Raw genomic sequence first — 22,587 nt, 5'->3', positions numbered from 1 at the left:
GTATCACGAATAAAAGTATGAATTTTTTAAGTCTCTCAGAAATGATTTAGAAATTGTAGGAAAGCTGTTGAAATATGTAATAATAAACAAACTTTTTGACAAGACTATTCGCGATATTTGTACAGCTAGGAATAATGATGTTTTCATTATTAAAAAATTCTTGTTGGGTGAAGGTTGGAGTCAATTATAATATGTACTCATCATTTTTCAAACGTATTTTTACAACTTTTTAACCGACACCAGCAATACTTTCATAGAATAAATTCGAACTAAAAAAAAACATTTTTTTTCAAATTTAAAGATTTTCCTTAGTAAATTTAAAGGAAAAGGAATATTCCCAAAACAAACCTGCAGAATAGTTGCTGATAACAACAACAATATCTTTTTTTTAGACAAAATATTCAGTTCCATTTATATATAGCAGTATGTAGATTATACTTTATAAATTAATTTAACAACATTTATATGTTTTTCATATTCGAATACTGTATATGAATACGATGTATATTTTGTTTAGAAATTACAAAATAATTCTTTAATAAAATTCAACTTTAATTCGTCGCGCAAAAAAGAGTTTTATTTACATTATAGACTAATGAAATGGATATGTAAATCCTCACGATCTGGCCTGTTACCACGTTTGTAGTTAACTTATGTATCTTTATTATCTATTTAATTTAATATTCTATACTGCATAATGTAAAATGGATTACATAACGGTAATCTATCGAATAATAGAAACCTAATCCTACAGAACTGAGATGTTGAAGGCTGAATCCATCACAAATACCAACATAATAAATTGATGATAAACAGCACATAAACGATAAAGACGTATTTTCAGCGTTTTAATTAACGCGATTCTCGACGGAGATAAATCAAACTTTTCCGTAAACGCTTTCTCAGGGGGACAAACACACCATTAGAATTAATGACTACATCCCACCAGTTATTATTCTGTAACAGATTACCCAACGCGAACTTAAGAAGGAGAAATGAAAACGCACTACCCACACATGAACACTTTCGCAACGTTTGCATTGGACGAAACCATACACAGCACACGCACATTATAATTTCCGTATCGACGAATTAATTAACGGTGGTAATCGAGAAATATGGGAGACCACAATATCGATTACTCATCCTTATTCAAACATGACAGATTGAATTATACAAGTTGAATGATACGAGCCGGCGGAATGAATGGCACAATAGGTGAACGATGAGTAATTCTTTGAATCAATCTCGGTAGACGAAATAGGAAAATTCATTATAAGTCGAATGCGCCGTGACAAGTGCTATGCCTTAGACTCTCATTAAGGTAACGAGTGGCATCCGCGGATCGGCGTGCACAATCGAAGAGTGTATTTGTATGTGCACCTATCAGCGTCATGACCGACCTCAATGACGCGCCAGCGTCATTGCTTTATCGTTGATTAATTAGTTCCTTAATTAATCAATGACGAAGGGGCATTCGACGCAGCAATACGTAATTACATTGTTCAGGGGCGCGAAGGTGATTAAAGTTATTCTCGGTCGTCTTAAAGACAGACGTCTAATGCAAATCGATGAAATTCTGATGTTGCTAATGGTGTACGTCAAGGATTTGACGATTCTTAGAAAGATTTGGATTCATTTCAAGAAATCATTCATGGCGTTTTATGGAAAATATGATGTGGAAGGCAGGGAAGAAATTAATGAGAACTTCGTGGCAATCGTGGGTTATTATTTAATTACGTTTTTTGTTTTTGAGTGATTTTCAGAGTCTACACATGTTACAATTAAAGTTACCTTAGTTAACGTGTAAGAAGAATTTACTACATTTATATATGAAAAGGTGTAGTAATTCCTCTAGAGCAGAAAGCTGTGAATCTAGGTAAGAGGGATTTTTATATTTAAGAATTGTTATCATATTTAAGTTTAGATTGTATCAAGTAATGGTTAAATTATAAAAGTAATCACTCATCAATATTTATAGTGCTTCAATTTCATATATACATAACACATGTATTCATAACATTTTTATATAATAATTAACATAATACAAATGTCGTAATAATTTCCAAATATTATCCAATTATTTTGTTTGAAATGAATAAAAACCCACCTTAATATTAATCCATGATATCTATTGATCCGACGATCCCACATAACATAATTGAAAACATTAATTACGAATGTATATTCACAATTTTGCCGATTACTTTTGCCATAACAGTATTTAAAGTGTCTTAAAAACCGAGACATACAGCTCCATGGCAGTATCTTTAAAGGTGAATGATAACGTCGATTAAATGAAGTCATACGAGAAAATCCATGCATCGAGTACTATTTATTTTCACGTCAATAAAATTTAACGATCTCAGACGATCGACGTCCATTCCAATCGCGTGATCAATTACTAACGAACAAGAAAACACATTGTTCATTAGCGAAACACTTTCCATGGGTTCGCCAGCCCGCTTTTCACTGAAACGCCTATTAAGTTCGCATCGACTTAACTGACTCTTCGCGTTGCCGTTATCACGACACGCTAGGTTACGCATGATACGAGTAATTAATTAAAACGTTAATGCGCTGTCATTACGCGCCCAGCCGTAATGGGGGAACATACAGCCTCTGACTCGAATAGTGTGCCTGCGTGCTCCGCGAATGCAGACATCTGGCGTTAACAACTTTACGACGTAATGCACTTCTCTCGTAAAAATCCAGCATCGTTTTCGTTCCGCGGATTCACGCGGTAGCTTCATCAGGTCGTGCGAACCACCGCAGACGTTAACTATAATTATCAAACAGCACCACTTTCGCCATTCTTTTAATAATAAACCAGTGATGATTTATGGGTACTGGTTTAACCAATCTCATAGTTCTCGAAGGTATAAGATATTCTTTCTAGAGGGTTTTCCAAAAGGGACTTCAGAATTTTATTTTCCAATAACAAAATATGCTCGTCATCCTGTTGAATTATAATCATTCCATAGTATTTGTATTTGAAAAAAAAATTCCTAAAGCTCCTTTTGAGAAACTTAATATTTTATGAAGATTGCTTTCAATTGTTTGCAATTTAAAATTTAACAGATATATATATATATATATATCAGTGTATAGACGTCGTATGCTTTCGTCCATTCTCATTTCTTTTTGTTGTTTCATAATTTTTATTTATTTTATTCTTTCTCTTGCCTATAGTTTTCATACAATTTATCTTGATTGGTTACATAGATTGTCTCTAAAGTCTGGCCACATAGGAGATAATAACAGATATCATATCTGGAACATTTATTTATTCTCTATTTAAATTTAGGGACACCTGTAGCATTGCTTTAAAATGTAAGACATAACAGATATGTTTATAAAATTTTAGAACACTGAAATTATGATTGGAAGTGGCTCTCCTTTTTAGTTATTCTTTGTCGATTTATATTATTACTTCAACAGTCCTCCCTTCTTTATCTCTTTATGTCTGATCAAACCTCTCCAAACCAATGCGACTGTTCAAACTTTGGTATACTAAAATCCACTAAGAAGCATGTTAAATAAAAACGATTGTTTTGGATATCGTGATTCTATCGAAGCTGCTGATTTAATCTATCTACTTTATGTTACTTTTGCAAGTTTCTATTTTTATTGTATTATTATTATCTCATATCGGTATTCGAAATTGTAATATACTTCACGTCTTGTAATTTCTGTAATATTATTCAAAATGAATATCACCTTAGATATAATATAAAAATGAGCTAGGAATTAAACAACTATTTAATTTATTATAATTATACCACTACCGTTTAAAAACTCGCTCGACAATAATCGAGACGTATTGAAGGAAAAGTCATCGACTCACCCTGCGCATTTCCCGTAAGAAGAAAATCTGAAATTAACCTGCTCGTCAAACCACTAGCACTTTGTCAGAGACACCATCCTTGTTTGCTGCGCTCGTCAGAAACTCGCTCGATCCGTGGTACACAAAATCGTCCGACCTGTCGATTTACTCGTCGTCGACGTAATTGAATCGTCCCCCTTCCTCTGCCCGCCCTCCCCCAAATCCCCCTTCCGCTAAACGCAGTTTGCACAGCTTTTGAAATCTCGGAGCGATACGACAGGCGCGACGAAATCAGAGAAAGAAATTTTTCACGGCGCGTCGTCGCTCGCAACGGCGAACAACTGTTTCCAGAGAGGAGCAAGGATGACGCCGACGTCGTGTTATAATCCGCAATTTAATTCTAGAAGAAGGCACCGTGACACGGCCAGAACCGTGGCCTATTAAACCAAAGCTGCGACGACGACGCTATTTTACGACCGGTTTCAAAAGCCCGATCCCGCGTCTGCACGCCGCGGTGCAGAGCCTGATGGGAGTCCCTCGCTTTGATAATTTTCCAAATGTCCGTGAACGCTAAATACCGCTAATGCAACGCGCGAATTCCCAGCCGAGGCTCGCACTGCGCGCCTCGCGAGCAGGGATGGAGGAAATTTTCTCAAAAGAACGGAATTCAAAAATAACTCCACTGGTTTTTATGTAGCACACTTTTTCGTCGCTGTAAACTATGTATTTAGACACCGTGTATGTTAACATTAAAACCGCTGATGCTTAACTTTTGCCTCTTATGCGTGATACTATGTGTTTGAAAATAGAGAGTGAAGCGGCAAATTTATTGATTAATATATACCTAGTACCTAGTTACATATTTTAATCATTTTCACCATAAACTGCAGCAAAAACAAGCATTCGATATTCCATAAAATATGATATTACTCTTCATCCTAACCAACAGATCAAGTTCTCAACTTTAAAGAAGTCTAAACAATTCTATATCTAAACAAATCTCCATATACAACATTACAAATGTAAATAAACCCGAATTTAAACTCTTAAATCAAACTTAAACTAAAAAAACAAACCTTTATGTATTCAAAAGAATGAACAACTTCTCCAAAGCGGTTCTCGCTCTAGGTAAAAACTTGAAGAAGCTCAAATCCCACCTGTATCCTACCTGATCAGGCAGCTAAAATTACCGAGCGCGAATTTTTCCAGAAAGTGTTACATATGCGCAACTCCCTAGATACAAAACGCTAATCTGCGCGTGTCGAGTTCTAACGAAGCAAATAACTCGCGATTAGTAGAAGAACGCGAAGTTCGATCGTTAGCGAGGCTTTTCGGTTCTAGAAAGAAGTCCGACCATAGTACCGAACACTGAGAGCAACAGTACTTCGTAATCCGTTGCTACGAAGAAAAGGACACCGAGGCCATCAGAGCATGGAGGTCTGTTCGGGGGCACTTAGACTCGCCACATCAGGAAGCGGTGTCCTCCGTAGGTAGTCAAGGGAGAAAGGAACAGCTACACGCGACGTCGATACTATCTCTTGGCTCTCTTTTGTTACAAACTTTTCAAAGACTGTTCAAAATACTGTCGATCCCTTTCAGATGCAAAATGGTCTTCGCTCCCGAGGAATTGGCGCAATGACGAGCAAGAGTATTTGCTTTGAGAGCTGATGATGTTGAAAGCTAATGTATTAAATGCCGCCAAGTGTGTGTGTAGTAGTTAGTTGGTAATCAGACCGTGTATGCGGCAACATTGGCCTTCTGGCGGTGAACCGTGGCTTTTGTGACCCATACAAGAGTTACTACATAGTTAATACCTACTGCACTATTTAGAACCCTTTCGCGAATGTATGACCTTACGGGATAAGGCCACTCCAGAAATTTAAAAAAATCGATGTTTCTTTTGTTAATATGTTGCCTTAAAGCTTTAAGAATAAGAAAACGTACAACTTTAAAGAAGTCCGATCATAGTACCGAACACCGAGAGCAACAGTACTTCGTAATCCGTTGCTACGAAGAAAAGGACACCGAGGCCATCAGAGCCTTACATACTACATATATTTCATAGCCCGAGGAAATCTCAAAGAGGTCGGTTTCGAATGTTTTCTCAAGGCATCTTGCAGCGCCCACCAACTAATTCAATTCAATTCACATACTTTATTAAGTGGAGCCCTGGCGGGCTGTTTACACTTTTCATTACAAGCACAGCAATCACGCGGCGATGACACAGCGCATTTTTCTCAGAACTACATTTTTCAAATCGGGCGAAACGATAACTCCTACAAATCTTGTACGACTCTCTTAAAATTTTAAAGTTGTCCATCTCCATAGCATTATTTATTTCCAATAACATCTCCATCAGTTTAATGCATTTCGTAGAAAAGAAATTACCCTAAGTTATCCTGCAATAAAAAAGTAAGTATTGTATGAGTTTCAAACCACACACCTCCAATAATTCCCTTCTTTAACTGGCATTAAATAACATAATTTCGAATATTTTTCCTTCTCAGACTCAAAAAGCTTCATATAAAATAAAATCCAAGACAATTATCTCCCAGCCTCCATTAAAATTTTTCTCAGGAGAAATGAAACGCGAGTTCAGGTGTACACAATAAATGTCTCTGTGAACTGGATAAATGATGAAACATCGGGTTAAAATGTATACGCGTATCTCGACTGGTTGGCAAAGTGTTAATTTTGCGCGACGTGCGTCGCAGTCAAATGCCTGAACGTTTGACCCTCGAGCTTTCACGTTAAACACGAGCTGCTAAACCGTCTTCGAGCGCATTTGAATGTGAAAATCGTGGCGTTCATATTCCAACGTTTCTTTTCCCTGATCGCCACGTCCCACGGTTCTGAGCTGGCCGAACGTGCGTTCCATGCGCAACCCGTCGATTTTGTAAATGAGACACTTTTGTTGCCGATCGAAGCACATAGGTTTTACCGTAACAACCAAAAGGGTACCCTGGGTTAACTGTACTCCTTTCGTGGCCCGTTATCACGCCTCGCGATGAATGCACTTGCGTGGAACACGACAAACATCCCAATAATTAAAGAGTAACGCTTTTATTTTTCGCCAGTTTCGAGGCAATCTTCATGATTTTTCTGCAGACAAAGTAAACTACATAAACTTGTGAGGTTTGGTGCGTTTATCAACATGTATATACAAGATTCTGTTAAATTTACAACTGCCTTATACAATTTCTTTTAAAGTTACACGTACAATATTCCACGTCGCGTCTAATGGAACAGACCAGATACTTGCAAAACAAAATTATTAATGAATTACATTTACCATTTTGTGTGTATAATTATATTTAAAAATTCAACGAACGTATACTTTAATTTCTCCTGAAATAACCCAGGGATATTTTCATACATTCTTTTACCATTTTCTAAAAATTCACGCCTCGAAAAATATGAAACAATTCCGCTCCGCTGGAAATGAGAGCTGAATTTAAAAAAATAAACCCGCGTGTGCAAACATTCATCATGGCGTTGCGCAAAGAGGAGCGTCAGGACAAAAACATTGGAGAACGATGACATCTCGCGAAAAGAATTAATTAGGCGCGGCATCGCAGTAAATGGGACACACCTTGCGCGGCTATTAATTTTTTCGCGATTCCCAGATGCGATTAACGTGCGACCGTCTCCAAGACATCTGAAATATCAAGCACAATCCTTCTTCCTTCACCACGAAATTCTCGAACGCATATTTCATCCTCGTCTTTTCCATTGAATTATTTTCATTCCAAAATGTCTACGATTTTCAAAGTATTTAAACAATTTGCGTACAATTTAATGAATTTAAAGCCGACCTTATCATCCCTAAATTATTTAAAAGCGACAAAAACAATTATTTTTATTTCTATGCATACTACATCAGGTTAAGAAAATAATTTCACATTTTAAAAACACTTACAAACCTTGTTTTCATGTTATTATTATTGGAAATATGTATATTGATTCCTATTATAAAATTTTTTTATGAAATTATGTATAATAACATTTATCATTAAAATGTAATCACATAATAAGTACCTGTAACATGAATAGTATTTATTAAATACATGACGTTATGTAATCCAAAGGAAAACAATTGTTTCATCAGATCAAAAGTGCTTGCTTTCATTATCGACATCAATTTTTAAAAAACAAAAGATTCTTATTTTTCAATGTATCTCCAAATATACAACAACATTTATACGAAAGGTTTTAAATATGTTATATAGTGAATTGTCTTTAGTCTTAGTCCTTGATATATTCTCAATGAAAATACTATTTTGTATAATTATATAAACTAAATATATATCCATAAAATGCAGATGACAGTAATACTTGATTTTAACGTTCTAGATATGTAGCTACGTAGCTACAGTGAACCCTATTTGGTTAACAGCACAGAATGTGATGCTTAAAATATTTGATCAAAACTATTATTGGAAAATTTGTGGCTCGAAGCCAACGTAACCCAGACAGCATGTTCCTGGCTATTGATAAGTATCGGTCGATGTCGGTATATTGATATATGAATACGAACGTGAATGAAATAAAACGCTGTCCGTTGCGTTGGCACGATTCTATGGCGAATATGTGAGTAACGGACGAGCAGCTTCCAAAGAATTAATTAAGATTGACGGGGCTCCAGATTCCTTTCATTCTTAGTTTTTAAAGCTTCTAATGAGATTGCCCTTTAGAGAAAGGGGCAAGAGCCAACTCGAGTTGAGTTTCTTCGTGTCTTTTCTCCAGCTATAATATATTTGGTCTTTTTCCTATTTCTATCATTAAAAGTACGACTTTCTTCATTTCACGTATGAAAGTGAAGAAACTAATTAAAGAACATTTTTCCTTTAATAATTTTGTGGAAAACAAATATTTTCGAAGAGAACTAAACAATAGAAATATAAACAGCAATATATCGAATATGTCGACGAAATGTGCGTAATACCGTGTTTTAAAAGTCAACTTAATACCTTTCTTTGAATCATTTTGAAAGGTATATCAGTTGAGCAGCAAATTATTTTTATTTTAAGAATATGGGTCACTCTACCAATTATATAATAATTTCTTGACAAATTTTGTTGTAACTAAAGTAAGATGTAGTACAGACTAAAGGAAAAATATCCTACAAATTTAATATTTTTTTATTAAGTAAATGTCTGATGATATTGTGATGTAGATTATCGATTTCGTTTGCATATCGAATTTTTAAACGTATTTATATGAGTAAACAAACACAATTTTTACATTAAAACTCAGTTTTCCAATGGAGATATCAGTTCTTTTTTTTTTTTTTTAAAGCGAAAAGCTATTAATGTTTCGAGTAAATTGGCAGATCGTGTTGTTAAAAATATGACAGGTGCTGAAACACGAATCTTTCAATTTTAATTGGAAATCTAAGAACTTTCCACTGTTCAAAATAGAAAATTGAGTCCCCGATTGGTAAACTGAAAGTTTTCTATGCAGAAGTCACTTTTATCAAATACCTTTGTTTAATTGAAAAATTCGTTCCAAAATTCAATACGAAACCGAAGCCAATCAAATTCGTCACAGTGCCATACGAAATCTATTTCATAGAAAAGATTGAAATTGACAGAGAAGTGTTCTTTCAATGCATACAATAGCTTGTAGATAACAAACTTCTAGATGAAAAAGTTCACATCTGGAAGATTGCATACATTTTATCATCAAAAATCTTTTTTATCTCGTTAAAATTAAAAAATACCAATTATACAGATTTATTGATTTAATATTATTTTAAATTTTGTAATCTCAATCATTATTATAACTGTTAGCATTCTCGAATCATAAATATATAATGTATTCCTTATGCTTTAAGGTTTGATAGATTGTACGCAAAATCGCGGTCTAGAAACCTATGTTATACAAGAGTATACTGTAATTTATGACACAGTTAGCAATTTGTATAAAAGCATTAATTTTTAGTATTATCAACGAAATGATACGTGACAATAAAATATACATGTATTTACAATAAAATATACATGTGTCGTTCTAACAAAGCTCCGATTATTTCTGAACTCTAAACACCGCCATCGTACGTTATCGGGTCACCTTGCATCCCTACAAAGCATGTGCATTCCGTGCATCCTGCGGTCGCGCTATAATAATTCACAAATTACGTAACCGTTGCATCCCGATGCACCGACTAGAGACACCTGCGAGAGGGCCCCGCATTCCTATATGCACCGCGAGCGTTCCGCTTCTTCGACGTGTAGAAGGCCGCGCGAGATAAGTCGAGGATACGTTTCTCGGTTTGAGAGATGGCCGTCGAGATGAAGCTGTGGCCGTGGTGGATCGCGGATCGTGAAATCACGACGGTACGCCTCGGGAAAGAAGAAATGTCCGCCTAACTGTACCCGTTTCGAGGAAACTCGCTAGATCCCCAGTCTCGTCGTGACAGTTTAGAAAGTCGTTGATTTTTGTTGCGATAGCTCCTTAGTATCGCGACACGTCTCGATAGTTTAGAAAGTTCCATTGTGACGGTTACGAACAAAATTAGAATGCATCGTTTGCACCCTCGCAACCGAGGAGTTGATACAGTAAATGATATTACGTGACGAAATGATCAAAATAAATTAAATTCTTTATTAGTAATGACGTTTGGGCCTGAATAGTTTTCAAATTCTATAAAGATATGTCATTGTGCGTTAATTGCTTGAGGTTGAATGATTAGCCTTCGTTTGTTTTCGGTAAGATTCCTTTGTTAAAGAAAATCAAATTTCATTTACAAAGTTTTCCAGTAATAAAATGATTGTTGATTCTTTTAGAATTTTACATCACTTACTATTTGAGCTTCTCAATTTTTGTAATACTAAATACTAAAATGTAAATACTAAATGAGCGATTTTGTTTTAATTATAAAAAGGGAATATTTTGTCGGAAAAATAATCTTACGTGATGTAGATAGTTTAATCTTTTTAAAAATAAACATTGAAATGAATATGAGTTATGTGGGAATACAAATGAAAGTGATTATGATTTCAAATTGAACATTTCAGTGATATTTAACTACGAAAAAAATACAATGGATATTGAATACCTTTCCATCTACGCGTAAAATGTACCAACATATTATTAATCATTTGTGCTACAGCTTATAGCTCGTATAAAAGCGTCAAACTCTCGATATTAATGCACGAAATAAATGTTCAATGTACTTCAACGTAACAAAAATTGAAATACGATATTTTATCGTCGAACAGATTGAAAGCATTCAAGAGATTCCTCGACTAAAACATAGAATGCAAATGTGTTAAAAAAATGACACGAAGTGGTCATTAAACTTGTGTTCAGATATAATCAAACGTCTATCAGCGTCGTGGAATTGATACTACTTAATTATCTCAGGTAATTATAGAGTTCTCATTCCACTACGTAGATGGTACGATACACATGCATATTCCTGTCAACATGAGCCACAATGTGTCTAATATGGAAAATTATGACATCGCGTTCAAGCCTTCTTCTGCTAATACCTGAGATCGATGATCATGATTATACCACTATCAAATTACAAGTTTTCACCTGAAAGACGTTGCTAAACATGCATATATAATTATGGCATTAAAAAACGACTGCATGGATCAGTGCCTCGAGCAACTCTAACTAATACCGAGAATATTGGAACTAAGTATGCGATATAAAGTGTCTATAAATATTGCTGGCAATCATTATTTCAAAATGTAGCTTCAGAAACCCAATTTTGTAATTTGTAAATTGTTCTTCATAGTTTCGGTTTCTTAATAACATGGCGAACACATCAAAAGATATAGTTAATAAGAAAAAAAAAACTTCATGTGCAATCATTGGTATATTTGTAGACTCTAAATTTGCATCAGAAAAGTGTTGGATGAATTTTATAAATTAAAATAATTAATAAGTTTGTCAGCCTTAACAAGGAAACAATAAGTTTTAATTCTCACGGTTTGGGTTCTTTTCAAGATTCACAAAAGTTACCTAAAACAACGACAAAAACAAATAAATTAAAATAAAAAATGAGGAAAGAATTAATAACATATTTTTATAATCATAAAACATTTCTTTGTACATGCATACTTTAAAGTAGTTTATTAACATTGCAGATATTAGGAATTATATCTTGAACGGAAGTATAAACGAGCTTTACTTGTTTGATAATTATTATTATTTACTCCAATAATATAAAAGAAATCAAATTCATTTTATTTAAGATAAATAAATGTCCACGCACAAGATTTATTTCGTCGTATTTCCAATTTTGACGAATTACTTTACAGTCTAAATGCATTATACAAAGAAATATTTTAGAATTTTTCGTTCTCTTCTACTCTGAAAACACATTATGATGAGTTTTATGATTTTATGAAAATATAATTAATTTTCATTTGGAAATTCTTCTGTAAAATTTAAAAAAGACTCGATCCTTAACAAAAGACATTCATTTCTTGCTCGATAATCCAAGTAACCTACTAATTTTTCAAATAAAAACAATCACGAGGCCATATCGTCACCCGTAAATTTAAAACGATGAAAAGTTCAACCACGTAACGAAATAAGAAGTCTCAGACTGCATCATCGTACTGCAATATCGAGCGTAACAGTGATTTGAACCGCGATAAGGGGGAATCCTGTTTCGGCGACGCTTTTGCACGCGAATTAATCGATCACTGACCAGTTAATTGACACCGACAGATTCTATCACAAATTACCTCGCTGTTTCTCGGGCTCGTGTTCGACGATGAACGCGGGAACGGCGGTGACCATTTGATAATCGGCCTCGGCGACGTCCTGCTCCTGGTCCTGCTTCGTGGCGAGCAACGCCTGCATGGCGCTGGCGTCTCCGCAGCTCCTCCTGGTGTACTTCGTCCTCGAAACCCTCAGCAGGGCGGCTGGGCCGATACCCTGACAGTTGTCCCGTGGCGTCGACGTCCCCGGCGGCTCGTCCAGGGTCGTCGGGCTGGACAACGAGAGCGCGACGTCGTCGGCGCTGTGGCGCCTCGACTTCGACAGCCGCTTAAACATCCTTCCACCTGGAACCAAACGAAAATCAAAGATGTCAGTGATGGTTGCTTTCGTGCATTGTTTATTTATTCAAAGGATACAATATGGAAGGATACGATATCGTTGTATTTTAAAGGAGAGGTAACGACAGAATTGGCATCGAGGAGCAGAAGTGACAATAGAGTTGACACTATCGATTAAAATCTTTTTAAATAATTCATTGTAGGAGCCGTTCACTGAACGAATAGATTAACCCCATCAGTCACATGAAAATTGTAACATTACTCACGATTATTTTTTGGCAATTCTTTTTTATTAATTTTATATACCGTTAGATGAAAGTTACATTTGTATTTATGCATTCTACAATATTTATTTGAATTTATATTCTAAAGGAAATTTTAAAAAACGATGTACATTATTTCATCGCATTTCTCACCTTTTTATTTTATGGAGTTGATCGATTTGTGCAATGAACGGCTCATAAATTTCTAAAGCGGACATAATAATATGTCGATTATTAGAAAGTTTCAATAGAGAGAAATTGTATAGTTCTGTTTTCTGATTTTTTAACATATGTATTTCTATGTATACAATTTTGATTCGTTTGCACCATCCTCATCTTAAAAGGATCCATCGATGATGTATGCTCCCCTGTAACATTTACGTATTCAATGGAAATGCGACATCGTTGTACTATAAGAACAACCCATGTCTATGCATTTATGGCAAATGGAAATATGAAGAATTCTCTGAGAATTTGCACAAATGCAAAAATATCAATAATAATATGCATGTTATACCATTTAAGAGATAAGACATGCACTTCATTTAAGTCTTTTTCTGTATCTGTCGAAATATGATTTTGAAGAAATAATTATTAATACTAAAATGAACGTCTCATACTAACAAATGGGAAGCGCCATTCTAAAAAAGTATCGTCTCAAGAAAATTTAAATACACTTATCACTAGACTGCGGATTTATATGCATTTATAGAAAATTTGAATGTGCAAGAAACTGCAAATTGGACACAGTATATAATAATATAAAGAAATATTGAATAAAAATTCATATTATCATATTTGCCAAGTAAAATAAATTCCTATTTAGGTTCAATTTTTGTAAGTACGTTAGCGAACACTTTATTTCGCAACATCCGCAGTCTATTCATCGGCAAGAGTACACACCTGCCCAATTAACTCCTACTATATACTTCGATCAATTCCAACCTCATGCATCTCGAAACAGAGGCAAAAAGACGCCGCCTTCGTAACGAACACCTCAATGAAATAAAACGAAAAAATAGTCTTCGTGACCACGAATAAAGAACAATTAAGAAAATGAGCAAACGCTGATTAAGAAAAGAGATAAAAGGAATCACAATTCGATTCTTCATTATCGTCAAATAGGCAGGACGCAATCAGCCTAGCTACGAAACGCAGACTGACTTTCGTCCCATTCGATTTCAGCTAACGGTCGCGTGATTACGGGTCAAATTCTCCGGGAACGTCTACAGATGGAAAAAAGGTGCTCGCGAATGCATCTTGAAATTTACCTCTGCTCTAAAAAGCAACGGGGAGAAAAACGCGAACGAAAGGGGGCACGTATTCGTTGCAACGTAGTTGCCCGATGGAGTTCGATCCGCAAGTTTCCAAGTACGATTTACCGTTCAATCCTTCGCGGACGGTTCACGCAGCCGATACTTTGTGGCTTTTTGCGATCCGAGGGGGCAGCAATGAACTCGGCATAAATCACCAACCGATTGGGGCCGCGCTACGATGAACTTCATGCCAAGAAACAGTAACGCATTTGTCAAACGGTCCAAGGTTGATCGAATATAATGTTGCGTTGAACCATCAGTTTACGCTAGTTATTGATGGTTTGTAATAGCTGTCTATCAGTTCTTGCGTCGTTTGATAGCTTTCGGGTTCCTTTGCTATGTGATTTTGTACGTTTTTTCTGTCGAAGGTTGCAAGATTAATCAAATATAATATCGGATATTTACATAAGTGTGTACTGAATATGTCTTATAACAATTTTATATTCAGTTAAACTTACAGGATTTGATAAATGAAGATATACAAGATCAGCAGGAACCAGAAATTATGAAACGTTACGCGTAGTACATGGCTGGTAAACAATTCTTATAAAACATATTGAATATGAATTACTTATGGTCGTGTCCAGTATTACATTTGGTTAACCTTGCAGCATTGAAGAAACGAAAATATACGCAACCACATAATAGAAGAATGATGTATATACAATGATTAACATATAATATATATGGTCGATAGACAATTATTACAAGATTATCCAAAATGAATTACTTACATATGTACGTGTACTTAATATTATATTTGGTTAACTTTGCAGCGTTTGACAGACGAGAACAAACAAAATCACATAACAAAAGGAATCAGAAGTTATCAAATGTTGCGGAACGCACAGCTGATTGACAATTATCACGAAATTTGTAAAATTGTGAAAATTGCAAAGTTAGCTGAATATAATGTTGTATACGTACATAAATTCACACCGAATACGTATGTCTAATAATAATTATTTATCAGCAATGTGGTATACGTCATGCAATAGCTTTAGTCCTTCAGTTGTGTCAGTGTATATGTTTTCATTCCATCGAACGCTGCCAGAATAGAATATGAAATAAAACTGGTTCATAAATTCATGGTAGAGATCCGATGCACTTTTTAAAAACATTTAAATTTATGCGATTTATACTTCATGTTGAATATGCCTCTAGTTCTTCTGCGTATGTGCCATTGTGTTTCAAGAGATTAATTTTAATTACAGGGAACCCCGTAATTTTGAACAACATGTGAAATTCTGCTGACACTGTTCTAAGTCCAATTTTTAACTCAGCAGACATTCATTTCAAAAACGTCCTACTTGGCTTCCTTGTACTCAATTATTCAGCGTTGCTTCGGTATCTTCCGGCTTAATCAGCGTGAAAAGAGACGTCGTTGGTCGAAGAAAGTCCATTTAACGAGAAGGTACCGCGGAGAAGCTGGAAACTTTTTCTTGGATCATTTGCTTGTTCCGCACCGCCAGTTCCTCTTGGCGATGCGTGCACCCGTATACACGCTTCGTCATAAAGCCAAGAGCAAGAACCTATTCAATGAACTTCAAAGGTCGTGTCGAATGGAACGACTCAAGCGCGTATGCAACCCAGAGACATGCCAGGATCGTAGAAATATTAATGTTTCGTCGTTGCGTGCCACTCTAATTATACTAGTTAAGCGTAAGTATTAAACAGGAGTTCCTCTATACCGGGGTCACGGTTTGCGAGTGCTTACTCATTCACAGCATGAAGAATGCAATAGCTCGTTGAGTATTCGCAGGAAATACAATCGAATCCTGTCATGATTCCAATTGCATTGAAAATTATTCACGTTAAAATCGTGTAGAAATAATTGAACAGATTATGAATTGAATTTGGTATCATGATTCTTAGATATATAATGTTAAGAAATACAAATTATTTACAAAATTAGTCACGTTAAATTTATGCGAAGATAGTTGAACAAATTTTTAACGTAATGTGGTCACATTAAACGTAAAATATTACCAATAAATAGATAATAGGTATTTGACTTTAGAGATGTAAGAGGTTGTAAAGATTTAATAGAATGTGAATTGAAAGTTTGTTCTTAATATACGATTTAGTTTCTCGGTTCAATTTTTAAATTATTTAACACAAACGCCAGATTTAAATTCCCCAATTCTATAATTAAGAAAATGTCAAATATGAAGTTATCTAAAGAACAATATAAATGCAATAATTTTTTAGAGAAAGTAACAGTGAGTTTGTAATAATTTTGCGAATACGTTACAGTAAAATTAAACCGAAAACTTTCAATAGCATCGACACATAATAACAGGGTAACACTATTAAAGATTCAATCAAAAAACGGCAACATCGTTTTGTAGCAAAGTCGATGCTAAGAGAACGATCAGTTGAAATTTGATCGTGTTTTGATATTAAAAGCGTTTCACCAATAAAAACACTTCCGTTTGAAAGCAAGAACGAATCGATGCATTCACCACAAATTGCAACCTACGGTCGAGAAAAAATGAAAGACGCAGGAAGAGGAGATCCTCGGTCACTCACCGCATTCCACAACTATCAGATCCAATGGTAATCACACATTTAGATTTTTGCGATATCCTTTCCTCGAAGAAGGAAACATTATTTCATGTAAATAGTTTTTAAAGAAAACGTTATACGACGTCGTTTTCATTAACACCAATTACCTATATTTTTTGTAAAATTTACCACTGTACGATCTGTATAATTAATGCTTTTAATTATATTTAGTTGCAATTTCTATATTTATAGTTCAAGAATGCAGTTTTATGTAATTACTTGTACCCAAGACATTACAGAAAACGACTTCTTTCAACATTCAACAAACTAGAACCTTCGACGTCCTAATATAATCTATAACTAAGAAATTTTTATTTCATGTACTCGTAGCTATACACATTTATAATTCGAGCCTTATTAAATCGTAATGTCAAATAAAAATTCCGCGAGATAATTTGTTTTCGAGTCACGCGTTTCTGAAAACTATTCCCTCCATCGTCCAAGAAATCAGAACTCTGCCTTAAATCGCGCAACGTTCTCCTCAACCAATTCACTCCACATTCCCCGAGATAAGACCGGCAGTTTACAGAATCCCTCGGTACAACTTTACAGACCTGTCGATATGAACAGCAGCACCTCTACGTCAGCCGTGGCGAAAACGAGCGAAAAACGGCGGTCAAGAACGCGCTGCGAGGTCGCGGCCAACAGAATGTCCCGTGTAACAGTGCCATTACGGCGATCGCGGGATATTATTTTCGAGCGGCGGTAGCGCGACCACGCGGAGAGCAATTAACTACTCTCTCGTGGTCGGCTACGAAGGTCGTTCGCATTATTTATTTTCCCTCGCCCAAGGTCCTCAGGTTGTGCGGATGACGCGCCTACGGCGGCTGGAGTCTATGCACTAACAAGGGCACGTTCCGCAAAATGTCTCTCTCTCATTTTGACGCGTATTTGCAAAATTGTGACATATGATTCCCTATTCTTATGCATGAAAATAGTGTCACATGAAATTTATTCCAAAAGTCAACAAAATCTCAGAAGTAAATCATTGTTCATCAAATCATTGTAAAAAATAGTTTGTTACTAAAAATAATTGTTACTGTTCCAATTATAACGAGGTAGAAGTATAGAAAGAATATGAAGAGCAAAAGAGGTTTTATGAGACACCACCATGACCCAACAAGTTTCCCAGTGGCGCCACTAGTTTGCGAGCACACCGTCCGCAGAAGCGTTTGTGGTACCTCGCATTACTCTGTGATTCGAACGCATGTTTTAACAAATATCTTCAATGTTCAACAAATGTTGTAAACGTCAGTGTAATCAACAATTTAGCAACAAAGAAAAGAAACAGATTGTCAATAGTGGAACGGGGCGATTTAAGATTGCTGATGACAAATCTGACACCAAATATCGAAAAATTATTGTCGTTACACCAAGCTCAGCCTTCTCACTAATAATATTATATTAATTTTTTTAACAATATATATTTGTTTATTAATTTTTTTAACAATATATATTTGTTTATTAAATTTTAAACAATACATCAACATGTTAATATCTTTCAATAAAGTAATTTTAATAAAAACCGGTCCTTGTTTTTAAATGTATGTATAATGTAGTAATATAGTATATTTCACCTAAAAGAGCCGCCGTCGAATCACTGTTTGAAAAAATATATATATACATGTCGAATTGAGTAACCTCCTCCTTTTCGAAGTCGGTTAAAAAGGGGGCGGTGGGCCAAGAAAGGTTGGGAACCTATGATCTACATTTTTGAACAATAATCAATAATGAACGATATTTTCTTTTCTTGAGAGTAATTTCACCACGTAAATTTGAGTAATCTTATCTAAAACAAATATGTATTCCTCATCTACATACATTTTTTCTATAAATCATCACAGATTTATCAAAATGGAAGATGAACTACGTAACTGTTTTCATCAATTTAAAGATATCTCGCGTTCTCCAGCACTCCCACGTATCCAAACTGCCTCCGCTCGCTTGTTCTTTTCTTCCCTCGTTTGCATTTGGTGTCATCCGACACTTGCCTCCCTTTAAAAGAGCCATAGCACCGAGGGAATCGTCTTCTGTCCCCAGTTTACTCGTGACGCTCTTCTTTCGATGCGCTCAATTTGTTCCACGAGCGAGAAGAAAGCGAACGTCGAGCACCTCGTCGTCTTCGACGTTAGCTTCGTTCTGCTCATCACTCCTCAGCGTTCACCAGCGTCAAGACGCCCCTCTTGTTCACGGTGTGTGCCAGTTTTGCTCGTAAACTAACCGTTTTGCAGTGAAAGTGGCTTGATTTTATCAACGAAATCGCCGTTCAGGAAGAGGCTGTTTTAACGAATGCGAAGGGAAACCGTCAGCAAACACTAGACGTTCCATTCTTCCCGCTAGCGAACACTATTATTGCCTCGGCTTTGCGTCATGCAGGGTTTTTAGGCAACTGAAACGGACACAATAATTGGAGTCGGTTATTGCTTGTAGTAGAACGAATTACGTATCTTGCGGTCGAATCGATTATTTTACTTTTTTTTTGTCCAACCATTTAGATTATGTAAGACTCTTCAGGTTGAGTCATCAGGGTATTCAAAAAGTTTTAAGCAATGTCGTTTTTTTGAGTGGCAAAAGGAATGTGATGGAGAAAAAAACTGCATGCGTTTATACGTATATGTAAAATTTCCGTATACGCATAAGTATACGTATTTATAAAAGTTCAAGGAGTGTGTCTATTAAAATATGAAATGTGTGTATGAAATTTAAGAGAAGTAAAGTATTTTTTGAAGAAATTTAAGAATGAGACTTCTTGTTTATGATACGTATGAAACATTTTTTAACGGAGATATTAAATGTCTATAGAATAAATATTTAACATTTTCTTTTCATTGAATCAACGAGATCCTGTATGAAATCGCTGAACTACTCCAGAATATTTCCCCAGTTTTCAATGCTAACCAATTTAATAGATTTAAATTTGTTCAGATAATAAAATGTAAAAACTGTAACAAAATATTTTTCAAGCTTTAATGTCATAAAAGCTTTTGTGTTTCTATAGTTTGAATACTATCTGGGTTATTTTAAATATTGTAAATATATCTCAAAATACTGTTTGCAGTGATTTCATTCTGTATTTCATTCCATTCAATTTTAATTCCTCGTCGCGTATTGATCCATAAAAGAGGCAGACCTGTCTGCTTCGTTTTGCAGCGCGAATTTCAGTCGATTGAGTTTCACAGATTCCGGAATTTTGCGCAAATTAATTGGAAACTGGACCGTTCGAGTTAAGAACTGCGATTTCGATGCATGCATCGTTGCTTCACGGAATCGTGACGAACACACGCCAACGGAATTGGATCGAAACCGTCATTTCGATGGTGGTATAACGCGAGCGTGTTCGTACTTCATAGCTGAAAAGCAGAAAAATTAAAATTGAAAGTGCACCGGGCCATTACGGCAACCAGGTGAACGCCAGACGCTCCAAGTTTTCTCTTTACAGTTGGCAGCGATTCGACCAACGATCCCGTAAAACATAATCTACATTGTGATCGATAATGGATTCCTTAATGAAACGACTGGGTGAATCAGATATTGCTCCCTCGGCGTTATGCAACAGTTTAAATTGCGGTAAATGAAACCTCTTCGTGCCTCGCGGTGCATTCTGCAAAATTCTAGTCATTTTTCAGCTATCTACGATCGTTTGACTTATCCTTTCGTCCCATTTCATTTACAATACAGAAACATAATGGACACGATTAATTTTATTTTTTCACTCGTGTTTATTTTTCATTCGCCTTTGAATGAAATTACTATTACGTATTTCTTCTACTTTTTATGATAATTTATGGTTCGAGGCTTAATAAATAGACTACAGCTTTTAACATTCTAAAATAAAATAGCTGTTTAAATTATCAAAGAAATTGAAGTTTGTTAATGTTACATTCATATTTCATATTGCTCTAATATAATAAAATATTCGTGAAATATGTTTAAAACAGATTTAAGAAACTTTCTAACTTTTATATATTTTATAAAGTTTAAGTGAATTTTCTTTAACTTCCTGAAATATCCTGAAATATGATTATCTATAACGAATATTACATAGTGATTAAGTATTGTATGGGCCTTAAATGCTATGTAATGTTTAAGCCTAACATTACAATAATAAAACTTATAAGATTTAATCATTGAATAAAATTCACAAAAATAAAATAAAATTAATTTGACAAATAAAATCAAAGAGTAAAAATGTTTTCCTATACTCAAATAATTTATTTCCTCGAGCAGAATATTAACAACAAAAGTGAAAGAATGTTGCTAATTCGTTATGTTGCACTAGTAACAAAACATACTAACCTTTGTCTAATTAACACAACTCGTTAACGATGATACAAGAAGAGAATTTTTCACGTCATATGTTTAGAATTTTTGCAAATACATTGAAAACGGATGTATACGTATAATTCTAATCTTCCTAAATCTTTTCTATGCAATGCTTTTCAGAAACGTGAACGATCGTACGTAACTCGATCTTTGACACACGAATACGTAATTTAAATAGAGTTTCGTAATAACTCAAAGGATTGTTTCAATTTCTGCGATTGCACTGTCGGATCGGAGGTTTCTGCACAAAATTATGGGTCAACGTTATAAAACTACACGTTTGATTCCACGTGTAATTTTGCACGCCTCTTTTACGGTTTCTCAACATCGATCCTTCTTTTTCAGTTATATAGTTTTCGCTCCTTTACCGATCCTTGCTCTATCACGTTTCATTTTAGTCGAATGGGTAATGCATCGATTGCCACATCGATTTTCGTAATTGGAACTCGAGTACCGTGCCATTACTTTCAAGGTAATTTTAGAAAATTGACGTAAAGGGATCTGTTAACATTTAGCACATGGTATATCGATGGTTCTAACTATCTTGACATATTGCACTCGAGCCTTTCTTTGGATGATAGTTCATTCGTCTCTCATTAAACGATATCTCTGCTATTTTTGTTAGAATAAGTATCGAGAGGGCGTTAAATACTGTAGTAGAATTATAAATATATTTTGTTTTCATTATATATTAATGAAATTATCGTATGTATATACAAAATTATTATACATTTTATTATATCTTAACAGAAACAGTTAAAAATTATTCTGAAATTCAATTCTGTTAAGAATATCTTAGAAAAATAAATTATTTATTTGTGTAAGAACACGATAATGTGTAAGAGAAATTAAAAATGAACAATTCAGAAATTCATTTAGACTAAAAACTCTTACCACTGTAATGAATCAGAGTATTCAATAAGGACATTCAATGCGTTCCAAATTGACATCAGGGAAATTCTGCAACAAGGTTGCCCGGCTTCTTGCTGCCTGACTGAAGAGGACAATCGTCGATCATCGTTCGACCATCAACAATGTCAGTGCTCGTTTTTTGTCAGGACGCCAACAGGTTAGACGCTTCTACCGCGAACGAGGAGACTCGCGGCCCCTCCTCCTGGCCCGCCAATTAACGCATATAAAAGATAATCGCGAGGACTCGTTAATTCGCGCGGAAACCACCTGTCGCCCGTTCGAGGATGGCGTTTCTTGCGCTGGATGCTGGCGAGGCGACGTGTGACCGGTCCCTTAAACGTATATCGCGGGATCAG

At 35.3% G+C, this 22,587-nt stretch overlaps 1 protein-coding gene across 4 annotated transcripts in view; it reads right to left on the bottom strand.

The window, feature by feature from the left end:
* Positions 1-22,587, bottom strand: part of LOC128873194 (dentin sialophosphoprotein-like) — a 172,130-nt gene that overhangs the window by 14,142 nt on the left and 135,401 nt on the right. For 3 of the 4 annotated variants that reach the window (XM_054116577.1, XM_054116576.1, XM_054116575.1), the window contains one exon: positions 12,535-12,855. In XM_054116577.1, the coding sequence (XP_053972552.1) occupies positions 12,535-12,847 (313 nt within the window). In that variant the 5' untranslated portion in view covers positions 12,848-12,855. Of the gene's footprint in view, positions 1-3,847; positions 3,933-12,534; positions 12,856-22,587 lie in introns of those variants that run through there. The other variant, XM_054116578.1, reaches the window with a different exon arrangement.

The sequence above is a fragment of the Hylaeus volcanicus genome, chromosome 3 (genome assembly GCF_026283585.1).
Source record: "Hylaeus volcanicus isolate JK05 chromosome 3, UHH_iyHylVolc1.0_haploid, whole genome shotgun sequence".
NCBI lineage: Eukaryota > Metazoa > Arthropoda > Insecta > Hymenoptera > Colletidae > Hylaeus > Hylaeus volcanicus.
Note: the sequence above shows the minus strand (reverse complement) of the source record. Positions and strands in the feature narration are given on the sequence as shown.